This window comes from Electrophorus electricus, chromosome 20 (genome assembly GCF_041902795.1).
Source record: "Electrophorus electricus isolate QZ-2024a chromosome 20, ASM4190279v1, whole genome shotgun sequence".
Taxonomy (NCBI): Eukaryota; Metazoa; Chordata; class Actinopteri; order Gymnotiformes; family Gymnotidae; genus Electrophorus; species Electrophorus electricus.
In genome coordinates this window covers 3435001-3457500 of record NC_137516.1, presented here as the reverse complement: position 1 = coordinate 3457500, position 22500 = coordinate 3435001, and the positions used below count along the sequence as shown (strand labels likewise).

Below are 22500 nucleotides of genomic sequence, written 5' to 3'. Positions count from 1 at the left end.
CTTACGGTGCTTCAGAACTCTTAATTTTTTTTCTATGAAAATGTCCTTTTCTCAAAGTAACTGCTTTACAATTACATACAACGTACTTGGAAACTATGATGCAAAGCCAGCTATGCAGTTATCGTTACCAACCACTTAGTCACATGTGAAACACAGGTTCCTGGCTGAGGGTTTGTGCAATACTTATTTACCATCATGGATATACCTACTCACTGAGCCCTCATAAAACGCCCCAATCAGATAAATGAAGGAAACGAGGAGTTATTAGACAAGCACCCCTGCTATTAAATCAGACCCCTCTCTTACCAAAGACCCAATTAAGACAATTAAGTGCTGGGGAGAGTCGGTCCTGGTGGCTGTTAAAGTTAAACACTGCTGTTTATGCGAACGCGCCCAACAACCCACCCCCCCAGGCTGGGCTAGCTTTATGAGGCTGACTCATCTGCACACAAGAGCTGATTCACTACAGGACTAAGGCCCAGGACCGCAACTCCCAGCATGCTGCAGGGCACCACAGATCTCAACATAGAGTTTAGAAATCTGGACCCAAATAAAGATATAACCACCACCTGGTGAAATCTAATAAAATGACCTATAATACTTTAATACTTTAAGGCTGTCATAAAGGCTGTGGTGGTATTTTGATCACCAGGGCTACATTAGCAAAATATTGTAAACTTCTTTTTTTTTTTGACGACGCACAAGTTTGAACTAGCCTGCCAAAGAGTGTCCTTTACTTTTAAAGCCCTGTGCTGAGTCTGTGTTTACATGAATGGCCATTGTAGCCTCACACAATGTCTCTGTGTATATGCACAATTCAATTTTACTCCAATGTCTTATCTACCTATTAGCAATTTAGGACTAATATTTTGCAAATGTGATAGTGATGTGCTAAAGAGCCTGTTGCATTACATTCACTCTGGTGTTGCATAAAACTGCAAAGCACATTTCTGAAGTGCCGAAAATCCTCTGTCTCTTTTTCTTTCTCTCTCTCTCCAACTCGTTCTCCCTCTCTCTTGGTCTTGCTCTCTCTCTCTCTCTCTCTCTCTCTCTCTCTCTCTCTCTCTTACTATTAACTTTGTGTGTCCTTGAGAACATTGGGACAGTGGTGGAAAGCCAGCACACCGGAGCAGGCGCCTTGCTCGGGCTTCGCCGCTCAAGCCGGCAGCTTCTCACCGATCGATCGGTTTCGCTAAAATCCCTCACATAAAGCAGGAGGCATCTAAACAATCGCTGTTTTTCCACCTCAGCTAATTCCAAGACAACAGCCAGGACAAGGTACATGCACGTACCCTGAGGACCCTGCTCCGGGGAGACGGGGTCTTGAATCCTTGTGACATAACCAAAGGTTTAGTGGCGGACTGGGGACAGTTAGCCAGTTACGGCTGAACCCCAGATGCAGAGTAAAACACACCGTCTGTAGAAGTTCTTGTCACAAGCTCCTAAGCTTCGTCTGGGCCTACAGAAGTACCCCTTAAGCAATGGAAGGTTGAGAGATATTATCTGCCAAGCAAATGCACAGATCGTGAGAGCAGTTAAACTGGCATTCCTTAAAGCTGCACATGCCTGAGAAGCTATTAATGAAATTCAGCTGACCAATTAAAACCGGGATTATGCACATTTCTACATTTCCTAGACTAATACAAAGAGCCCCCCAAAAATTACTACATTGCATTTTGTCTTATTCTTTCTCTTTCTCTGTGTGTGTGTGTGTGGGTGTGTGTGTGTGTGTGCAGGAATGCCATCTGTCTGAGATGAGTGCACTACATCAATCCACCCTTTGACAAGACAAAAGGTTCATGAACTCCCTCTGCATACACAGACGCACAGACGCACACTTCAGCAAACAGAATTAAATCAGCACTAAAGGAAATGGGTCATGAAGGCATGACTGCAGTTCAGATAATAGGCTCTCTTCATTAGCTTGGCCCACAGACAGCTGGAGACTGTGCCAAGACTTGCTGACCACATCATAAACATGAGAACTGCTCAGGCTCTCTCTGGCCCATAATCCAATCAGGGTAGGGCCGCGGATACCCATCGGCTCTCCTCAGCACCATAAACGTGCGAGGGCTCGGTCAAGTCGTGCGACGGAGCCGATCCACTCGAGCACAAACCCGTCATTATCTATTACTGGGCTCGCGACGTTTCGCCACAGATAGATATGTAGTGCTTGTTCTCCCCCACAACAATGCACGCGACAGACTCAAACAAGTTCGTGCTGAGTTACAGCGGCAACAGTCATCGTCACCTCAAACCAGTGGCGCGGCCGTCGATTGGCCGGGCAGTGGGGAAACCGGTTCACTCAACATGGAGTCTGGGGGAAGGAGGCGGGGCTAAGAAGACACAGCGTCTGTGCCATAAAGGCCTTTAATTGGTTAGTTGGGCTGCGATTGCCAGCAGTGGCCATTTGAGATGATTGTGAACATGTGTGTGTCGTTTAAGGAGGCGTGAACGCAGGCCACTGGAAACACAAGCTGACAGATTCACGAGGGGGTACTGTTCATTTCTACCCCTTTTCTTCCCTGAGAACTAAACAATACAACAAACTATAACACTCTGGTCAAAGAATGATGCGTAATTTTCTAAGTTTTTTTTTTTTTCCTTTCTCTGAGTTTGTTTTATTGTAAGCGTCTTGGTTTGTGGAAACTGATACAGTAAACACAAAACTAGGCAAACACAGACACGCAAACACAAGTATGAGTGTCTGGATGAAAACTGAAGCCTCTTTATGCCCTTCTGAACCAGATCTGACTCCAGGGCAAAGATCTGATCACACACACACCAATGCTAACACTCATACATCATACCAGGGCCTGGGGTGCCCATCATGGCTGGGGCGGTGAAAGTGGACACCCTACCCTGGAACATTCACTCTGTCGTAATTCAACACTGGGGGCAAAGAAGAGAGTGTGAGAGAGTCACTCTGATTTTACTACCCCCTCCCCCCCACACACACACACCACACACACACCTAACCTCTTCCCAACCCTAAGGAATTGCTAAGAGTCTGTCAGCAATGAAATTCCTCTAATTTGAACACCATGCAAATTCTGTTGTGAAAGAAATCTGTAGACTCAGCATGAGGTGATGATGTACCAAATGTGTCAAAATAAACATCACTTCCATAGTGCCACATTGACAAAGAGGTTTCCTCCTCTGTAGTTAGTGCAGTGTACTAACACAGAACAGTCATCCTTTTTCATAACTTGTTCTCAAATGTGTATTTATATATTTTTATACATGTATTTATGTAGTCCAGGAAAAATGGAGCAAACGAAATAGAAAAGATTTAGATTGTTCTTTGATTACATTTTTGTTTACTTATATATTATAGGTCCAACTGTTGGAATAGTGATCATTCACAATTTTGTTTGTTCGTATAAGTTCTTTGTTCTCAGTAATCAAATGATTCAGTAAAAATACCTTTTTTGATATGTAATTTCCAAAGTTATCTGCCTGAAAGTACATGCACAGTAGCACCAAGCTGACAGAACAATACTCTTGTGATGTAGCCATGATATTCAAGCATTGGTGTCAAGGGTCCTGGCTGCACTTTTTGCCTGTGACAACACCGCTCTCTTCTGGGTAAGGCACCCGAGCGAGTCCCGGGCTTCTTCAAGCCCTGCACCGGCCTTCGGCTGCGGCTGCTTGCCAAACACAGCCTCGTCTGCAGAACAGTGGACTCATTGAAACAGCAGGAACGACCCCCCCCCCCCCCCCCCCCTCCTCTGACAATAGCATATTATCTGCAGGAATCTCTAGGTCTTCCAAAAGGAAAATGCTTCTTTCTCAGTGTCATGCTGATGAGAACCTCCACCAACCTGACACTGAAGTGAGCCATTTAAGAGCAGTGAACAGTGGCGGCTATTCATGCGGCGCCCGCTGGCAGAAAAGCCCCCCCCCCTCCCCCCCGGCACCTCCCTCCCCTTGTTTAATGCGCAGAAAGACAGGCTCACGAGGAGCGCTCGCAGACAACGGGGGCACGCAGAAACCCGAGCAGCCAGCTGACTCGCGCGTGAATGGAGCGGACACAATGCGGACGCGCGCGTTCCCGCTCCAATAAACGGACCACGAAACGGAAAGAGCGGAGCCTCGCGAACTAATAGCCGGCATGCACGCACACGCAAACACGCAGACATGATTTGATTTAAAAAAAAAAAAAAAAAAAAAAAGTCCGAAATGTGCTGATGTGATCTCCGAAACAGAGCTTGGAAATCCGATTAAATTTAAACGTGGTAATGACGGAGGACTTATGGTCTGCTGACGTGCCGCGTGGTGGCTGCTCCTCTAAGAAAGAGCTCTTCAGTCCCTCTCGCGAATATTGGAGCAGTCACTGCGTGACACGATAGTCGTGTCAGCCTGTCACTTTGTCATAACAGGCATATTATTTCTCCCCAGGGCTATGCGCCAACACCCCCTCCATAAGCCTTACGCAGTAAGCAGTAAACAATGACCCCCTCCTCTCCTTACCTGGGAGGGAGAAGCACGACACGAGCCCACCTGGAGCTGGCTGGCCTGACTTAAATCGATCATGAGTCTCCTTTAGGGTAAAAGAGAGGGTGACTCTGGACACTGGAGGTATTTGGGGTAAATCTAGGACAAAGGAAGGTTCTGCTACACCATATTACATTACAAAAAGAACTGGCCAGGGCTACTTGATATTCATGTTGTGATAAGAGACAGAATTAAAGACGCCTCCCCGCGGGGGATCTAAAGACTTACAAAACAGACAAAAAAGTGAAGGGACGGTTGAAGACAATATGCTTCTTGTAACCACGGTGTAATTACTACGCGTTTTGTTGCAAGAAGTGACAGTGTGCAGCACGAGTCATTTAAACATGTAAACCCATATCGCCCAGGCTACGGTGTCAATAGAAGTTCCTTATTATCTAGACAGTACTGTTCACTTAAAACACATTTTAAGCAAGCAATGCCACTTTAAACATTTTTTATTTTAACGTTTTAATAATTAAGTTAACAAGTTTTTTTTTTTACTTCTGAAAATTGACCATGTTCTGCTTCCATGTTTATTTTTATAAGCATTTCGGCTGGAAACCTCATGGAGGTGCATTTTATCTGTAGGGCTGTTAGAGTTTTGTGTAGTAATAGTTCTGCTTCTCCACCTGATAAAAAGGAACCGCATCAAAAGCATTACTTCACAAATCAATTTTTTAGCTTAATTTTAAAGACATTGTGATATTGTTGGTAAATCCCTAATTAGCGTATTGATTAGTGTATTGATTAACCGATCTTTCCCAACGAGCGGAGTCAGCGCTGTGGTTGCGCGTATTCTGTGCCACTTAAAACAAAATACAATAAAACAAAAAATCCGACAGCGACACCTTGTGGACAAAAATCACTCTTGGTAACCATTTAGATTCTGAAAACCACGCAAATTGGGATATACGTGACGTAAAAATAGGAAATTGATGTCAGTGCAAACGTAGTCAAAGTTGCAAAATCACAATGACGAACACTAGGTTTCCAGAGCAGTGTCTTTTTATTAATATTCTCCTTCATGATAATAAACATCCAACTACTGATAAGATTCATAATTCATCCTCTGCTCCAAAGTGTATTTTGTCAACGACTCTCCTGAAAGGTACACTTAAATGATCATTTTAGGTGACTTCAGTAATTAGCTTGATTGTTCCTCTCCTAATGATAGAAATTTATTTGGGGGTGTAAATCTCACTTAGTTAATTAACGGAGTGGATCGTTGGACTACTTTGCTGTATTGGATACTTGTCACTAATCCTGAAAGGATAATTAAATCTGGTGTTGTTTCCACTTACACCTGATTGTATAAGTTATCATTCAGTTATATTTTATGCCTTGCAAATTAAAACTCCAGGTTGTCCTCCAAAATACACTATACGGGCAAATGTATTAGGACACCTAGACATTACACCTGCAGAAGTTTTTATGGCATCTCATTCTGAATTCATCTGCATTAATATGGAGTTGAAGAGTGGAGGATGTTTTAACCACTAAAGGGGGACCCCTCAGCAGCTGCTCTGGGAAGGCTTTCTATAAGATTTTGGAGTGTGTCTGTGGGAATTTGTGCCCATTTAATCAGAAGAGTGCTTATGAGGTCGGACACTGATCTCAGAGGTGAGGGCCTGACTCACAAATTCCATTCTTGTTCATCCCAAAGGCATTTGATAGGGTTGAGGTAAAGTTCTTCCACACAAAACTCACCCAATCGTGCATTTATGGACATCGCTTTGTGCAACGGGGCACAGTCTTGCTTTAACAGAAAAAGGCCTTCCCCAAACTGTTCCCACAAAGTTGGAAGCATACAACTGTCCAGAATGTCTTTTCTGGATTTTTCTTCACTAGAACTCAGGGGCCTTGGCCAACCCCTGAAAAACAACCACATAGCGTAATCCCTCCTTCGCCCAACTAACGTTCTCCTGGTGTTTGTCAAACCCAGCCTCGTCCCTCAGACTGTCAGATAGAGAAGTGTGATTCGTCTCTCCACAGAACTGTCAGTGGCAGTGTGCTTTACACCATTCCTTCCTACGCTTGGCACGGTGCTTGGTGATGCAAGGCTTGCGTGCAGCTGCACGGCCCTGGAAACCCATGCCGTGCAGCTCCCAACGCAGTTTTGGTGCTGATGTAAGTACCAGAGGATGTTTGGAACTCTGCAGTTACTGAGTCAGCAGAGCATCAGTGACCTTTACGCACTATGCGCCTGAGCACTCGGCGACCCCGCTCTGTGACTTTACGTGGTCTGCCACTTTATGGCTGAGTTGCTGTAGTTCCTAAACAATTCCACTTTTTAATAATACCACTCACAGTTGTGGACTACCTAGGAGGGAAGAAAATTCACAAACTGACTTGTTGCAATGATGGCATCCTATTACAGTACCACACTCAAATTCAGTAAGCTCTTTAAAGCAACTCATTCTTTCAGAAACATTTGTAAAGGCAGACTGCATGCCTAGGTGCTTGTTTTATACACCTGAATAACTGAAAAAAACACCTGAATTCAATGATTAAGATGGGTGTCCCAATACTTTTGCCCTTATAGTCTACATTAGACTAAGACAATATTTAAAAAAAAAATAGTTATATGGATTATTTTACTCAAGACCTAATTACAATTAGCCGGAATAGATTTCAGTTAATCCTTTTGTTTATGGTGCATTGAATTTCTTTTACTCTTAAATTACTAATGTAATTGACAAACACTCTCCCATGTAAACAGAGTTAAAGGTAGACACTGATCCTGGATCAGCTCCCAGCTTATCAGCCTTTTAAAACAAAGGGTAAAGACTGGGTCAAATATCACTTATATAAGGATTTTGTAGACTGCGATGTCTCCAGATCCCTGGAGAGATTATGTAATCAGATCTAATAACTATAAAGGTAGTCTTTCTCATGATGTTCATAACCCTAAGCAGTTTTTGAATCAATAGAACCACATTCTCAAAAAACTGATAAAAACTCCACAAGCCAGATATGAATGAATAATGAAATTGATTTATTTCTTATACTCATTTGCTTTTGTCAGATTTTTTATTCTATCTGTGGTTCCCAATGCTTTAACTGCTGTTTGCTGGTTCTTCAAATTTTATAGTCTTAATGGTTGTTTCCTTTAGAAAAATCTTGCCTACTGACTTTTTTTAAAGCTATACGTGAGCTGAAAGTCAGTAGTGTTGGTTTGTAAGCTTCATCTTCCTGCTCATATGGTAATATATTGATAATATATCCCTTTTGTATACCGAAATGCGTATACATCTCCCCTTTCTAAAGGCTGAGACCCATCTGATGTGAATAATTATTAACCTGTCACGGTAACTCAGGCACCCAGCCAGAGGGACACGCCCACTGACAGACACACACACACACACACACACACACACACACACACACACACACACACACACACACACACACACATCCCATTCCCAATCACCAGTATACTAATCACTGATCACCTGTGCCTGTTGCTTGTTTCTTTTCCCCTATATCTAGCCCACAGGCACCTCCCTCCAATGCTGCGCATTATTCTCGGCTTGTCATGACCGCGGTCGATGCTGCCAAGCCCATTTTTGAAGTGATCACTGCCAGCGCTCTGCTTTTGTATTTTTATCCCCCTCAGTTTCTGTTGTTCATGCAGGTTCGACGCTGTACGATGTGTTTGCGTTTGCGTTATGTCTGCCCTCCCGCCCTGCCACCATCACCTGATCAAGCTCTATTATTTGTACTATTGCTAAAATATTTAATACTTTATTTTTAGTCAATTATGACAATTAATCAATCGGTTCAATATTTTATCTCCATTCCAATCTTACGTCAAGCGTAACTTTCCCACCATCACAGCTCTATTAAAATCAACTAATGATGCATTCTCATATCTATGACACAGGACAACTCACAGGTACAGATTTCATTGATCTTTCCAAGGCTTTTGGTAAGGTTGATCACTGCTTCCTCCTTGATAAGCTCTCTCTCTATATTTGTTTAACTCAAAATGCTTTCCTTTGGTTTGATGCTTATCTTCGTATGAGATGTGATCTTTCAGGGTTCTCAGTCTGACTAATTCTTGGAAAAGGTGTTCCAAAAAGACACTACTTCCTTTGTCTGTTTTTAAATAAGCTCAAATGGTTCCATTCATCTTTATTCTGCTGAAATTTCTACACAAATGTTGTTGTTTTTTTAAACATTTTACTGGTGTTCAACTAATTAATAGCCTCTGTCTCACATTTTTGGCCTTCAACCCAAAAATACAATGGCCCGCAATGTACACCAGTCAGGCACAACATCAAAACTAATGACAAGTGAGAGGAATAACATTTATCTCGTTACAATGGTCTTGAATGCTAAGGCTCATTGATTTGCATGGGGAGCGAAGACTATGCTGATTCCACAGAAAATCTACTGTAACAGATTGCTGAAAAAAGTTAATATGGGCTATGATGGAAAGGTGTCAGAACACACTTTGCAGCTTGCTGCACATGGAGCCCAGTCAATTAACTGTAAAAATTATTTACAGTGTGCCCATTCTTCGGTGTTATTACTTAACAATTAATTTAAATGAATAATTAAAACAATTTAATAATTATGAACAGACTGATATTAATTTAAAAAATGCTCATACAAAGAATTAACAATTTAAAGAAATAAATTTTTTTTACAGAATCATACACACTGCTTCAACTACGCTACTATAAAGAACGTCTCTCGTTTCCAATCACAATATTATGAAAACTACGTATCCCAGCAGGCCACCACAAATCTCGTGAGCAAGATAACGGAGGCCTTGTTGTTGGATGTTATCGCGATGGTAGCTTATTGCTCTCTGTGTACAGCAGCAAATGCTGTCAGTCAGATTAGAGGGGGTAAGAATTACTGAAATCATAGACTGGCGTTCACACAGCTGCGTAAATGTTACAATCTGTGCTCTTGTACCGTTGTTGTTCTGAACGCAGCGCTTGACAGTGAGGGGCAAACAGCGCTCCCATCTAAACTAAACTGCACAGGCCCATACAATCTTATCTAGCTAACAGTCTTCTCCTATAAAACGAGCAAATGGCGTTGAAAAGAATCCAAAAGGTGAGTAGGCTGTTTCTCGTTGTCTGCACTGTAAATTTAGCATCGCGCACTCGGCTCGTTTCTTCACTTTCTCTGCGTCTTTCTGTATAGGATTGCGTCGTACTTTCCCCATTTTCGTACTCATTCCTGAAAATCTCCATCTAGACAAAGAGGAATAGACTATGGTGGATGCATGCCCCCCTGCGACCGACGCACCGTGCGCCATCGTTTCCCCCTTTTGCGAACCCTCATCGTGCCACTCATTATAAAATAACCGTTTCTCCAGCCAGGCGATGCAGATGGCCAGCTTAAGTATTTGTTTTAGGGCTGATTGTCACCAGTAATGTTTGCTTTTGATAGGTTACGTTGTGACATTGACTTTCGAGAACACACGGCGTACGATGCACGGAGACGTTGGCCGTTGCTTTTATTACACATTTGCCACAGGTACATCTGTAGCCGACCCGGGTGGTGGGAATAAACGGTGGTAAAATACAATCTCGATGATAGTCATTCAACATGAACGGGAGCGCGCCGGACGCGCAAGCGTACTGGCCAGCAAGCGCTCCAAGTTGCCAAATACTGAACCCCAATGTCAACGTTCCCATATATGGCTCGGCAAACGGGACCGCGGAGGGTATTTTTAACAGGTTTGCCACGCATGCCCCCGACTTTAATCACAGAACTGCATTAAATATAAGAGGTGTTTCTTTTTCAGACTCTCCGATATGTTACAGAGCCGTTTGTGTCTGAGCGCCGTTCGTCTAGAATTAAGGTTTTGTTTTTGTTTTGTTTTTTAAAGCAGTGTTCAACGTTAAGGTCGTTGAGCAAAAATCATGCATGCTTTTAGCCTAGAATATATTATTATGGTATAAACTTTACAGCTAGTATGTTCCCGGACACCCAGCTTAGAGACGTCGTGCTAGTGTTCACTGCTTCACAGTAATTGAATAATGGTTTTCGCTGTTCATTTTCCTTCGGGATATGTAATAATGTGATGAAAAGATTCAAGACCATGTCAACGAGATTTTAATGGAGATTTTGAGATTTTTAGTTTTCTTAGTAGCAATCAGCGATGTGTAATAACTAACGTTACTGCCAAACGTTCTTATACTTTACACTTGTGTGGGCACAAGAGATGTATTACATGTAGGCTATTACATATCTTATAAACATGAATTACTATATAAATATGATTTACATTCTAACCTTGTGTTTTCACTTTGATCATGATTGTGTTCTAAGGATTTATTGCCAAACGGTTATTTATCTGCAGATTCTAGGCTCCTAGTCTCATCCAGGTCGAAATGCACATGCGTCCCTGGCGTCCCATCTGTTGAAATGTCTGCTAACTGTAAACTCGATAAAAGACCGCTGTCATTTAATTGGTGTGAAAACCATACAATAGGCCTATGTGTTAGATTACGATTTGGTGTAAATACAGACTAACTGTGTGTATTGGGTAAGGATTAAGTGAGACACGCCTAATGTTACTAGACCAGTGTGCTAATTTGACCACAAATAGGATAGGTTTTTTCTTTTTGTCAAACAATATATATATAGTTGCACTTATCTTAATCACTAATGATATTTTTAACATCTATAATGACAATTCGCCTATCAGGAATTTTTGATTTGTAACATAGTAGATTTGGAAGTGAGCACAGACCCTGAGTGTGATAGGATAGCAAACACAACACTCTCACTGTAAGATTTGTCAAAACATTTCATGAGTAAAAGCTTTTTGTCCCGTCATGTGCTTCCTGATAAGAGCTGATATGTATGTAGTAAAAAGAAATACAGAAATAAACATATCACAGCTCCGCTCACTACTGAATTTTGGCTAAGGTGTAAAACTGAATATAAATTTTCCATCTTAAGGTTGACATTTTCTAAATGTGGGTTCTTTGTGATATATCTGTGGGGACATTTCACAGGGACTGCCTCAGCCATGGCGGGTTGCATGTCCGGGCCTGTTTAATACATGGAAATCAGGAGGAGGCAATGACATCGGAGATGTAAATAGCAGCAAGCACACACACACTACTGCTTCTGCAGAAACTTCTAGAAATGTGATCTGCCTCTTTTTGGACAAGCCCAGCCTGACTCTGTGGCCAGATGGTTCTCGTTCTATAGGACATTTTGAGAGAAATGTCCCTCGATTTTTACAAATGTGTGGGAATTTGTAAAGCTATGATTGTATCCTGTGTTGTGAAATATGTTTTCTGTTTCCAGAAGTTACGTAAATAGACAGACAGGCCCTTCTGATATTTTTGCTTTGTTTGCATGTCATTCATTTGAATTCAAGACTAATGCAGCTTTCATTTGTAATCTGATGTCCAGCTGGTGGTGTGAAGGTCGCCTTATGTGCCTCCATTATTATATCTGCGAGGGAAAGCTACACCAGAGCAACGGAGTTACTGGTGTCTGATAGCTCGCGGACTCTCACAGCTAAGTTTAGGGGAGCCTTTTCTGGAGCCGTGAGTCAGACTGTAACTTGTATGCCACACCAGACAGCATCTAACAGACTGAACTAGGCCAGTGAGACTTGAGGTGGAAAGGAGAGGTACATCAAAGGTTCGTTACACGCTCTTAGTCCATGTGCATGTGATTTGGTGGGAACCAGATACACAGTAGAGCCTTGTTTCCAGAGTTTTAGTATGCCACCTAGCATACACCCTTCCATAAGGTTAACATACTCAGTGACAGTTCCAGAAAATCTTAATGCGGTATCCGAAATATATAGAAATGTCGATATAGATGTCACCAATTTGTGTCATTGTCAAAAGCAGGTGAACCTTTATGAGAAAAAAATAGTGAAAATTGTTTTCTCACACATAAGGCAACGTCGCAGGTTATTTTGCAGAGTTTCACCAGCAAGCTCACGAGCCATATGCCTCATAATAGATCGCCAGCTCATGAAACTATATAAACATCAATGAATTCTGCAAAGAGAGAGGATGAAAGGCTTAAAGGAGTTCCAGAAGCTCCATAGAAACAGCCCCACCATTGCTGTGCCCGTAACGTGCTGGGGCATCTTGCAGATACCGGTTCCGCAGGCGTTAACGCGATGCAGGCTTGGTCTCTCTCTTCGCCTTGCGTGCATTGTGGTGTGCCATTTCGTGCACCGTTGGTGTGATACTGTCGGATGCCTGCAGTGGTTGTTCCCCGGTCCTTGGCCCGTGTCCCTTGGTTTAGGAACACACCACGGTGCGTAGAGAGTGGGTGGAGGTGATTGTCATCATCACTCACCGACATGTGGATATTTGCCAGTTGCGGGAGCCATTCCCCTGCAAATAACAGGAGTATTCTAGCGTGGCTTGTTTTGTGACAAAAACAACGAATGGCGCAAAACTGAAGTGTGGAATTTGTATTAACGTTCAGCCCTAACGTTCAGTGTGGGAGCTCTTTGCTCAGCAAAAGCTCTGAATCTTTTTTGATTTGTCTATGTACCTCTATATAACCATCTATTTAATTGGCAAGTCTGTTTGTCTATTCAAAACAGCATAAAAAATAAATTACTTTTGTAATCATGATGCCCATAATACATTCAGTGGAAGTACAGTATGTCTGACTCCAACTCGACCAGTTCGAGGCATTTATGAGTATGCTTCCTTGCCACTATGATGCATTCTGTGTCTGGAATGTATTTCATGCAGAAAGGGAGACTCACTGCCCAGTTCCCCAAAATGCTTTCACCAGGCTTCATAATTATGATAGTATTATAATAGATATTATGATGGCATTCCTTCGATGGGATTTTGTGTGTGCCAGTTTTTATTAGCAACATATTTAAGGCCGAACGTATAGTTTTGCCAGATCCTACAAACAGCACTCTTAGTCTTTTTGGATGTCAGCTGGCTGTACTGGGGTGAAAAACAGAAGCGAACATGTTTTTTTTTGTGATTTAAACCATGATTCAAGGCAGATTTGCTTATGTGATTTCAGGTCATTTCTTTGTGCCACTTCAAAATTTTGCACAGATCTTTTGTAAAAGGGTGGTAAAGCCGTGGCTTTGAAGTACGTTTGGAAAAGCAGGGAGCTGATAAGAGATGATGAATTCATTCCTGATTTTAGTTTCGGTGGTGAGATGGAAACAGACCAGCTTGCCACTTAAATGAAAGTGAATAGTTCATTGACCCCCCCCCCCCCCCATTTTTCTCCCTATTGTAGTCGTATCCAATTCCCACCCATCACATAATTCTCCACTATCACACATCATGTGCCAGCCAGGGAAGGTGTGGACTGTCACATGCTTCCTCTGAGCCACTTGTAGCCAATCATCATGTCTTTTCAATCTGCGGCACGTGCAGCGTCAGGGGGCAGAGTACCGTGCTCGGAGGATGGCGCTCAGATAGCCGTTTTTAGTGGTTCGTACACAGCTGAACTGTTGCGGGTTTTGTCATTGTTTGGTTTAAAGTAACATTGATTTTTGGCTAGAATGAAATCCAAATGTCTCCTTGCGATGTGACACAAGGCGAAGTGTTTGGAAAGGGTTGAAAATGTTCACTGTCAGGTGCACCTGTCCTTGTTCACATTGGTGGTGTTCTTTCCCACAGGAGCTGACAGACCTACAGAGGGATCCGCCTGCCCAGTGTTCAGCGGGACCAGTGGGAGAAGACCGTGAGCATGAATGAGTGAATGAATGAATGAGTGAATGTGTGAATGCTTAAATAAATTCCTGCACAAAATATATCCGGTCTTTCTGACCACCACTCATTAGTTCCTGCTCAGATGGTGCAGCTCTAGCCAATTCTTTCACAGCAGTATCATTGCTCAGATTCTGTAAGGAATTCGTGTTTATTTGTCTTGTTAAATGTCATGTTCTTGTCATGTTTTACAGTATTTCACTGGCAAGCCACAATAATGGGTCCGGTAGGTACATATATGTCTTTCCTTATTTGCTTTTCTTTTCTTTATTTGCTTCTAGTGTTTCATGCTGTTTTGGTAATTTTCTGCAGTTTCTTACAATCCTGCTGTGACATTCCTCCCATTGTGAAACCTTTTTAAAAATGCTGCTTTTTAAATATCCATCTGTTCTGTAGTCTGCCTCTTTGTCTGTTTGAACTTTGAATTCTAGTGTCTGCCAGCTAATGAAGCACACACTGTGCTTAAAACATCACTGTTTTTAAACTGTGGTGGTAAATTTACGGAGGTGCAACTTGATGCTTCTTTCTTGGGGTACTTTCAGAACGATAGCCCATACCAGGGTGGGGTTTTCTTCCTCACCATCCATTTCCCCACAGACTACCCCTTCAAACCTCCAAAGGTTAGTCACACGCCATCTTTTGCCGGGGGACCCGGAGGCCACAGATTACCCGCAGTGGGTAGCAGCTTGAAGACGCATGTTTTTTTTCCAGGTCGCGTTCACGACGAAGATCTACCACCCTAACATCAACAGTAACGGTAGCATCTGCCTTGACATCCTGCGTTCGCAGTGGTCTCCTGCGCTCACCGTGTCGAAAGGTGGGCATCCACCCAGCAGCAGTGCAGGAAACAAATGACAGCGCACCATCTAAGGAAACAAACCTGAGTTTTTATGTCTGGAGGTTTTGAAATTAGCCAACCAGTTTTGATCAGTGAGCAGCAGTGATACGTCAGTCAGATCAGTCAGTAGTGGCCGTTATCATATGTCACCACAGGCTTTTTTCCACATGACCCATGGTCACGTGCTTTGTTAATGCAGTCAATGGGTTTATCAACATGAAACTGCGTTGAGTCCATGTGTTGAGTCCATGTGTTGAGTCCATGTGTTGAGTCCATGTGTTGAGTCCATTTGTTGAGTCTATGCTTTTCCTGTATTTCAGTGCTCCTCTCCATCTGCTCCCTGTTATGTGATCCGAACCCAGACGACCCTCTAGTGCCTGAGATCGCGCACACATACAAAGCTGACAGAGAAAAGTGAGTAAGCCATGAATGGTGCGCCTCACAGTACAGCCGAGTGTTGTAGCATGGCCCACATTACACTAGAGTATTGTAATATGCTCCACATTACACTAGAGTATTGTAATATACTCCACATTACACTAGAGTATTGTAATATGCTCCACATTACGGTAGAGTATTGTAATATGCTCCACATTACACTAGAGTATTGTAATATGCTCCACATTACACTAGAGTATTGTAATATGCTCCACATTACGGTAGAGTATTGTAATATGCTCCACATTACACTAGAGTATTGTAATATGCTCCACATTACACTAGAGTATTGTAATATGCTCCACATTACGGTAGAGTATTGTAATATGCTCCACATTACGGTAGAGTATTGTAATATGCTCCACATTACGGTAGAGTATTGTAATATGCTCCACATTACACTAGAGTATTGTAATATGCTCCACATTACGGTAGAGTATTGTAATATGCTCCACATTACGGTAGAGTATTGTAATATGCTCCACATTACGGTAGAGTATTGTAATATGCTCCACATTACACTAGAGTATTGTAATATGCTCCACATTACGGTAGAGTATTGTAATATGCTCCACATTACGGTAGAGTATTGTAATATGCTCCACATTACGGTAGAGTATTGTAATATGCTCCACATTACGGTAGAGTATTGTAATATGCTCCACATTACGGTAGAGTATTGTAATATGCTCCACATTACGGTAGAGTATTGTAATATGCTCCACATTACGGTAGAGTATTGTAATATGCTCCACATTACACTAGAGTATTGTAATATGCTCCACATTACACTAGAGTATTGTAATATGCTCCACATTACGGTAGAGTATTGTAATATACTCCACATTACACTAGAGTATTGTAATATGCTCCACATTACACTAGAGTATTGTAATATGCTCCACATTACGGTAGAGTATTGTAATATACTCCACATTACACTAGAGTATTGTAATATGCTCCACATTACACTAGAGTATTGTAATATGCTCCACATTACGGTAGAGTATTGTAATATGCTCCACATTACGGTAGAGTATTGTAATATGCTCCACATTACGGTAGAGTATTGTAATATACTCCACATTACACTAGAGTATTGTAATATGCTCCACATTACGGTAGAGTATTGTAATATACTCCACATTACACTAGAGTATTGTAATATGCTCCACATTACGGTAGAGTATTGTAATATACTCCACATTACACTAGAGTATTGTAATATGCTCCACATTACACTAGAGTATTGTAATATGCTCCACATTACGGTAGAGTATTGTAATATACTCCACATTACACTAGAGTATTGTAATATGCTCCACATTACACTAGAGTATTGTAATATGCTCCACATTACGGTAGAGTATTGTAATATACTCCACATTACACTAGAGTATTGTAATATGCTCCATATTACGGTAGAGTATTGTAATATGCTCCACATTACGGTAGAGTATTGTAATATGCTCCACATTACGGTAGAGTATTGTAATATGCTCCACATTACGGTAGAGTATTGTAATATGCTCCACATTACAGTAGAGTATTGTAATATGCTCCACATTACACTAGAGTATTGTAATATGCTCCACATTACACTAGAGTATTGTAATATACTCCACATTACGGTAGAGTATTGTAATATGCTCCACATTACACTAGAGTATTGTAATATGCTCCACAGTGTAACTTGCTGGCCCGAGTGCCGAAGGGCGTGGAGCAGGATGCACAGACTTCCTCAATATGGACGAACATTTATTCATATACAACATAGAGGAGGAAAGTGGCACTCGCATGTAAACACAAACAATGAACATAAGCACACTAAACACTAACTACTTCTAACACTTAACACGATGTTAAACAAGCATAGTTAAGACTTGATACATATAGTTACACACGACATGCTACATTAACAATGACCAAAACATTGCACACATTGGCACGGGTTTAAATACACATAGACTAACACAATGCAGGTGTGGTTACGAACAAAGATCCTCCCACTTCACGTGGCGGGCCAAACCACGTGACTCGCAGGAGGCGAGCGTTCCGTGACAATAAAAAGCTCCACATAACAATAAAATATTGTAGCATGCTTTACAGTACAGTATCGTAAAATGCGCCACATTACAGTAGATTTTACATTTTTTCATTTACATCTCATAACAAGCTCCGCATTACAGTATCGGAACATGGTATACATGTACAGTGGCGTACTGTAGCATGGCACACATTACAAAACAGTATTGTAACAGGCCCCACATTATAGCACAGTATTGTATTATATCTCACAATAAAATACAGTATTGTAGTATGCCCCACATCACACTACTCATACGTTGTAACAAGTCTCACAACACAGTATTGTAACACACCTGACATTATGTCTTCTGTGTGCTTCATATAGTTGAACACTTTATCAGTAGTATTCAGACTGAAGTATTCATTTTATTCTGCCCCTTTTGAAAAAAAAACCTCCAGATACAACAGACTAGCAAGAGAATGGACACAAAAGTACGCCATGTGAGAGTTCCTCCTTCCGCTGGACCACCAGGGCAAACAAAGGGACAGACCAACCAGTTTTAATGTTTTTTAACATGAGGAGACCGAACAAGCGTGAGTGAGAGGTGGAGGACAGACCAACACTGAACCGTGGGCTGGGAGGAGACAGAGAGCGGAGACGAGGACACCCGTGCACGTCAGGGCCACGTCGCGGCTAACCTCTGCCGCACATGTGCCGCCGCACCCAGATGGGTGCCCGGGTCTGCCACGCGAGAGCCGGGAAAAATACTGGAAAACAGTCTCTGGAAAATGGGACAAGCCCACAGGCTACCACGAACCCAGGAAAATGAGACTTTTCTGACTTTTAGCACTACTACTACTACTGCTGTTATTGTGACTGACTCGCTGTGTTCCTGTAGCTGCCCTCCCCATTCCTTGCCTTGGGGTTTGCTGGCGTGCCCGTGTCTGTGCCTGGCCCGCTTCCTGCTGGCACCAGGGCCCGCACAGCCTCTGGGTGGAGAGGATGGGATAAGCCTCCCTCATCCACACACCATCTCATCTCTTCTGAACTACTGTGTTTACCCTTTGGTTCTCTCTGTGTGATTGTGTGTGTGTGTGTGTGTGTGTGTGTGAGATTGTGTGTGTGTGTGTGTGCGCGCGTGTGTGTGTGAGCGAGCATGCGTGCATGCATGCGTGTGTATTAGACATGTAACGGTATGCACTCAGGGCACAATACAGTTCATAATGTACACTCTTCGTTATATAGTATTCCTACTTACCACTTGAACAAGATTTTATTTATCAAATGTGAAAAATAAGCCTTTAAATAAAATATCTGTATTAAGACAGGGAACTATAGTAGAGAAGGTTACAAAATGATGTTAACGCTGTTTCAGTCAGTTGAAATCATCTCATTTCATTTCATAACAAGAAGTAAGAGCTCTGTGTGGCCCTTCGATATATGGTACAGCTGTATTTTGTTACATGTCGTGTGTGTGTGTGTGTGTGTGTGTGTGTGTGTGTGTGTGTGTGTGTGTGTGTGTGTGTGTGTGTGCGCGCGCGCGCGTGTGTGAGTGCGCGCGCATGAGAGAGAGATATGTGACCCTGCCTTTTTTTAGTCTATATAATGTAGATGATTGGGAGAAAGAAAATTAGCATTATTCAGGTTCCACTGACTTGGTTTTCCACGTAGTTTATGAAATGGGAGTAGGGCCGTGATTTCAAACCTTGAACGTTGGAGGCGGGTCCTATTTTTGTTTTTAACTTTCATGCCGTTGTCACATGCCATCACTGTCCATCTGTGACACTAGATGGTATCTCGAACTGAGACGATACCCCCCTAACTGGGGGGCAAATAATAACAGTAAAGCGAGTTCGGTCATCCGGATATATCCGTTTAACCGAAACGAGACAAGCACCCATGTGCGGTTTGCTGTAATCAGCCCTCCCCTGTGTGTTTGGATAGGAGTTTCCATGCCAGATTTTTATAGATCTAAAACCACGCCATCTGCATGTGCATGTTGTCGCAGACGTGTAAGTATTTGTAAATGAGTATAGTCATTTGCCTGCAGAAACGAGGCCAAGTTTCCTGTGTGTCTTTTAAATGAAGCAGATTCGCTTGCAGAGACGTTGTCCGAGGAACACTGTATCCGAAGACGCAGAGAAGTCGATTTCTTGGGTGGCGGGATCTGTATGGAAACTCCACACACCATTGCTGCCAAATGTGTTAACGTTATTGTTCCTTTAGATTTTCGTAGCAAGGGGCCGCACAAATGCAGTACGCTTCTGATATTTTCTTCTACTATGTCTGTGAGCAAGAATGTAGTCTTTAGTAATTCTTAGATATCTTGTTTCTAGGCACTAATATATACTAGCTTTGTGACTGAGCGTAGATGGTATATTTGATGTACAACAAGCCTAAGTTCTGAACTGAGGTGATTTCTTGTCCATTTTTTTTTTGTTGTTTTTTTTTAACACATCTCATTAAAAAGCCCATTGCTCTGAAGCAGGTGGTAGACGTGAATAGCCGAGGAAGGAGCGACTAGACGCTCTGGTTGCGTCTAGAAAGGTGGAAACCGCAGCGTTCCTGGGCTCTATCCGTTGGCGCAGAGGTTGTCTTTGCTCCCTGGTGGAAAGGCGAAAGGCCAAGTTGCGCTCGCGCTTCCTCTCGCATTTTCGTCCCCTCGAAATAAGACTTGGCTCCATGTAGAACCGTCACGCGGCTGCACGGGATCGGATCAGCACGTCAAGTTTTACTTTCCGATGATTCGATGTTTTTGCAACGTTGGAATGTAATTTGTGTGTGGGTGTGTGTGGGTGTGGGTGTGGGGACGGACGCTGTCCTAAACGGAGCGTCCGCTCGTTTCTTCTTATTGTCTGCAAACAACCGTGCCAGCACTCGAGCGCATATTGCCAACACCATGGCAGTGTCCACTTGGTGTGGCCTTTCTCGTTCGTGCTTTTTTTTGGTTTGTGTATTTATTTATTGTGTTGTCTTCCAACGCAGTCGGTAGCAGTGTATGTTTGCCTCTGGTTGAAAATGGCTCTGGGAAAGGAACTTGTGGAATGCTGGACAGATCGCAGCGATAAAACCTTTTCCACGACCATTTGGAAGGAATCGGGGATCTCCGATTTCCTTTAATCCTCCACTATAAAATCTTAGCCTTAACCGATAGTGTGTAACAACCCGAACTGTACTGTAAAAAATCTTATTTCGATGTTTTATTTTCCCCTCTAATCTGTTGAGGGTTTTACTTTTGCGAGGAGAAACACACACACCCCTCTCCTCGCTAACTGCTGTCTACTGCTCTCTAGTTTGACATTCTCCTCATGCGCTCAGAACAGCTGAAACTAACCTCAGAGGTGTTGCATTAGTGAATAAAGTTCCCTTTGTTTTAGATCTTCTCCTGGATGTATTTTTTGTGGCGTCTCATTGTTATTGTGGGTTATATGGTGCTGTATAACTGAAATGCACGTTCACTGCATTGTAAAGTACCTGGGTCCCATTTAGCCCGGTACTATTGTGATGCATATATTAACGCGTTAAGACTCCTAATTAAAGCATGAACACTTTGCCGCATTCGTTTAACCAAATGACGGAAAATGCAGTTAAGCATGAAAGCAGTCGTCGTCATGTATTAGGCACAACGAGGAATGAATAATAGTCCACTTAACACCTTGCCGTCTTGGCGGCCAATATCAATACTACTGTAGATGAGAGACCGGTATTAATATCTCCATATGACGAGAAGGTAAACAAGTGCGTCGTGCGTCCACTAGATGGCGCCATGCGCCGTTTTCAGACTTCCCGGGTCCCCTCGGCGGAGCGGTGGTGTACTTGGTGTGGCGAGCCACGCTTCCTGTGTGCGTACTGCCAGTAGGTCCACCAGCTCCTGGCCTTGAAGACGGACCGATCCTTACACGATGGCTGTGAATCTGAGCAAGAACGGCGCCGCCCTTACGGCGGCGTACAAGGAGGTGGTGGGCGAGAAATCCGAGACCAACTGGTAAGTAACGTTGCGGATCCATTATTGTGATCAGTCGACATGTTTCGCCGGCGTTGGCTAGGCTAGCAGCCTGTGCACCGTGAGGTTTTGCTGTTTAGCGCCCTGGCTGATGTTACATCTGAGCATTTATTCTACCTGTCCAGCGCGGTAGTATTTCAAACAATACTCGAGTTCTTGGGTGTAGGTATCAGGCCGCGGCAGTGAGACTTCCCTTTCAGATCTACGTTTATTTCCAGGCGTGTTGCGTATGTAACGTCCTGTAGCTTAACGCTACATTGTAACTAACTAACGTAGAGGTTTTAACTATAAACTTTGTGCCGTCTGCACACGTTGGAGGAATCTGAAAGTGGCTAAACCTGAGCCTGGATGTGTGAAAGTCGCTCTTTTCACCGGGCCAGACTGAAAGTTGATGCGATTTACACACGGTTGACCCCAGTGCACGTCCTGTTTCCTCGCCAGTCGGTCAGGCGCTTCAGGGTCAAACGGGATTCACAGGTGTTGAGGTGAAACGGTGCCCGGTGAGACCCGGGGGGACTTGTGAATATTTCAGCCATTGTGTCCGTCATGTCCTTAATACTGGTTGTGTTTAACATCTCTCAGTAACAGTTGAGGTCTTGTATTCTGCAATACAAGCCGAAATTTGCACCAAACCACTTCAAACGGTGAATCACAGCTGGAAATTCTTTGCATTCTAGTCATTCAAGGCTTAATCTGTGTCTGGAAAACGACCCCAAATATAACCTAGTAGGCTAGCCGAAAAGAAAATGGCTCCAACTCCACCAGCCCCAGTCAGAGTTGGCTACAAATGGCTTTTCTTTTTCTTTTGGTTCTACAGAAACGCACTTTCAAATAGCCACGGTGCCGTTATTGTCACTCTGTCTGATCATAAACCTTCTGCGACGCGGAAATCTTTTTACGACACACGTTGTCACAAAGCAGCTTTACAAATGTATGGCAACAGATCCCTAATGAGCAAGCCAGAGGCGCCAATGTCAAGGAAAAACTCCCTGGGTGG

The 22500-nt window shown here is 42.9% G+C and overlaps 2 protein-coding genes and 1 long non-coding RNA gene across 7 annotated transcripts in view; all 3 read left to right on the top strand.

The window, feature by feature from the left end:
- LOC145652719 (uncharacterized) overlaps nt 1-3418 on the top strand; it is a 13574-nt gene extending 10156 nt beyond the window's left edge. Inside the window, exon 4 of the long non-coding RNA XR_014118961.1 lies at nt 1737-3418. This is a non-coding gene — a long non-coding RNA (uncharacterized LOC145652719). The remainder of the gene's footprint in view (nt 1-1736) is intronic.
- A 5868-nt stretch (nt 3419-9286) lies between these two features.
- ube2d4 (ubiquitin conjugating enzyme E2 D4) lies at nt 9287-20876 on the top strand. Of its 3 annotated transcripts, none has more exons than XM_081703354.1 (7): nt 9287-9567; nt 14106-14169; nt 14390-14421; nt 14738-14815; nt 14907-15012; nt 15354-15447; nt 17159-17939. In XM_081703354.1, the coding sequence occupies exons 1-7, from the start codon at nt 9544-9546 to the stop codon at nt 17307-17309; spliced, it is 549 nt and encodes a 182-aa protein (XP_081559480.1). In that variant the 5' UTR covers nt 9287-9543; the 3' UTR covers nt 17310-17939. The 3 variants fall into 3 exon arrangements, with proteins under 3 accessions (XP_081559480.1, XP_026879977.1, XP_081559481.1); XM_027024176.3 differs by lacking the exon at nt 17159-17939 and adding an exon at nt 17959-20876 and having other exon boundaries at nt 9294-9567; XM_081703355.1 differs by lacking the exon at nt 9287-9567 and adding an exon at nt 9868-10196 and having other exon boundaries at nt 17159-17943.
- A 420-nt stretch (nt 20877-21296) lies between these two features.
- Nucleotides 21297-22500, top strand: part of dbnlb (drebrin-like b) — a 17823-nt gene continuing 16619 nt past the window's right edge. The window contains exon 1 of one of the 3 annotated variants that reach the window (XM_081702974.1): nt 21297-21485. In XM_081702974.1, coding sequence (XP_081559100.1) covers nt 21403-21485 — 83 coding nt within the window. In that variant the 5' untranslated portion in view covers nt 21297-21402. The remainder of the gene's footprint in view (nt 21486-22500) is intronic. The other 2 variants (XM_027024183.3, XM_027024184.3) reach the window with 2 other exon arrangements.

Coding starts and splice junctions, on each gene's coding strand:
- ube2d4 (XM_081703354.1), top strand. CDS start 9,544: ATGGCGTTGAAAAGAATCCAAAAG. Junction 14,170..14,389: donor GGGACCAGTGGGAGAAGACC/GTGAGCATGAAT, acceptor CATGTTTTACAG/TATTTCACTGGCAAGCCACA. Junction 15,013..15,353: donor TGCGCTCACCGTGTCGAAAG/GTGGGCATCCAC, acceptor CCTGTATTTCAG/TGCTCCTCTCCATCTGCTCC.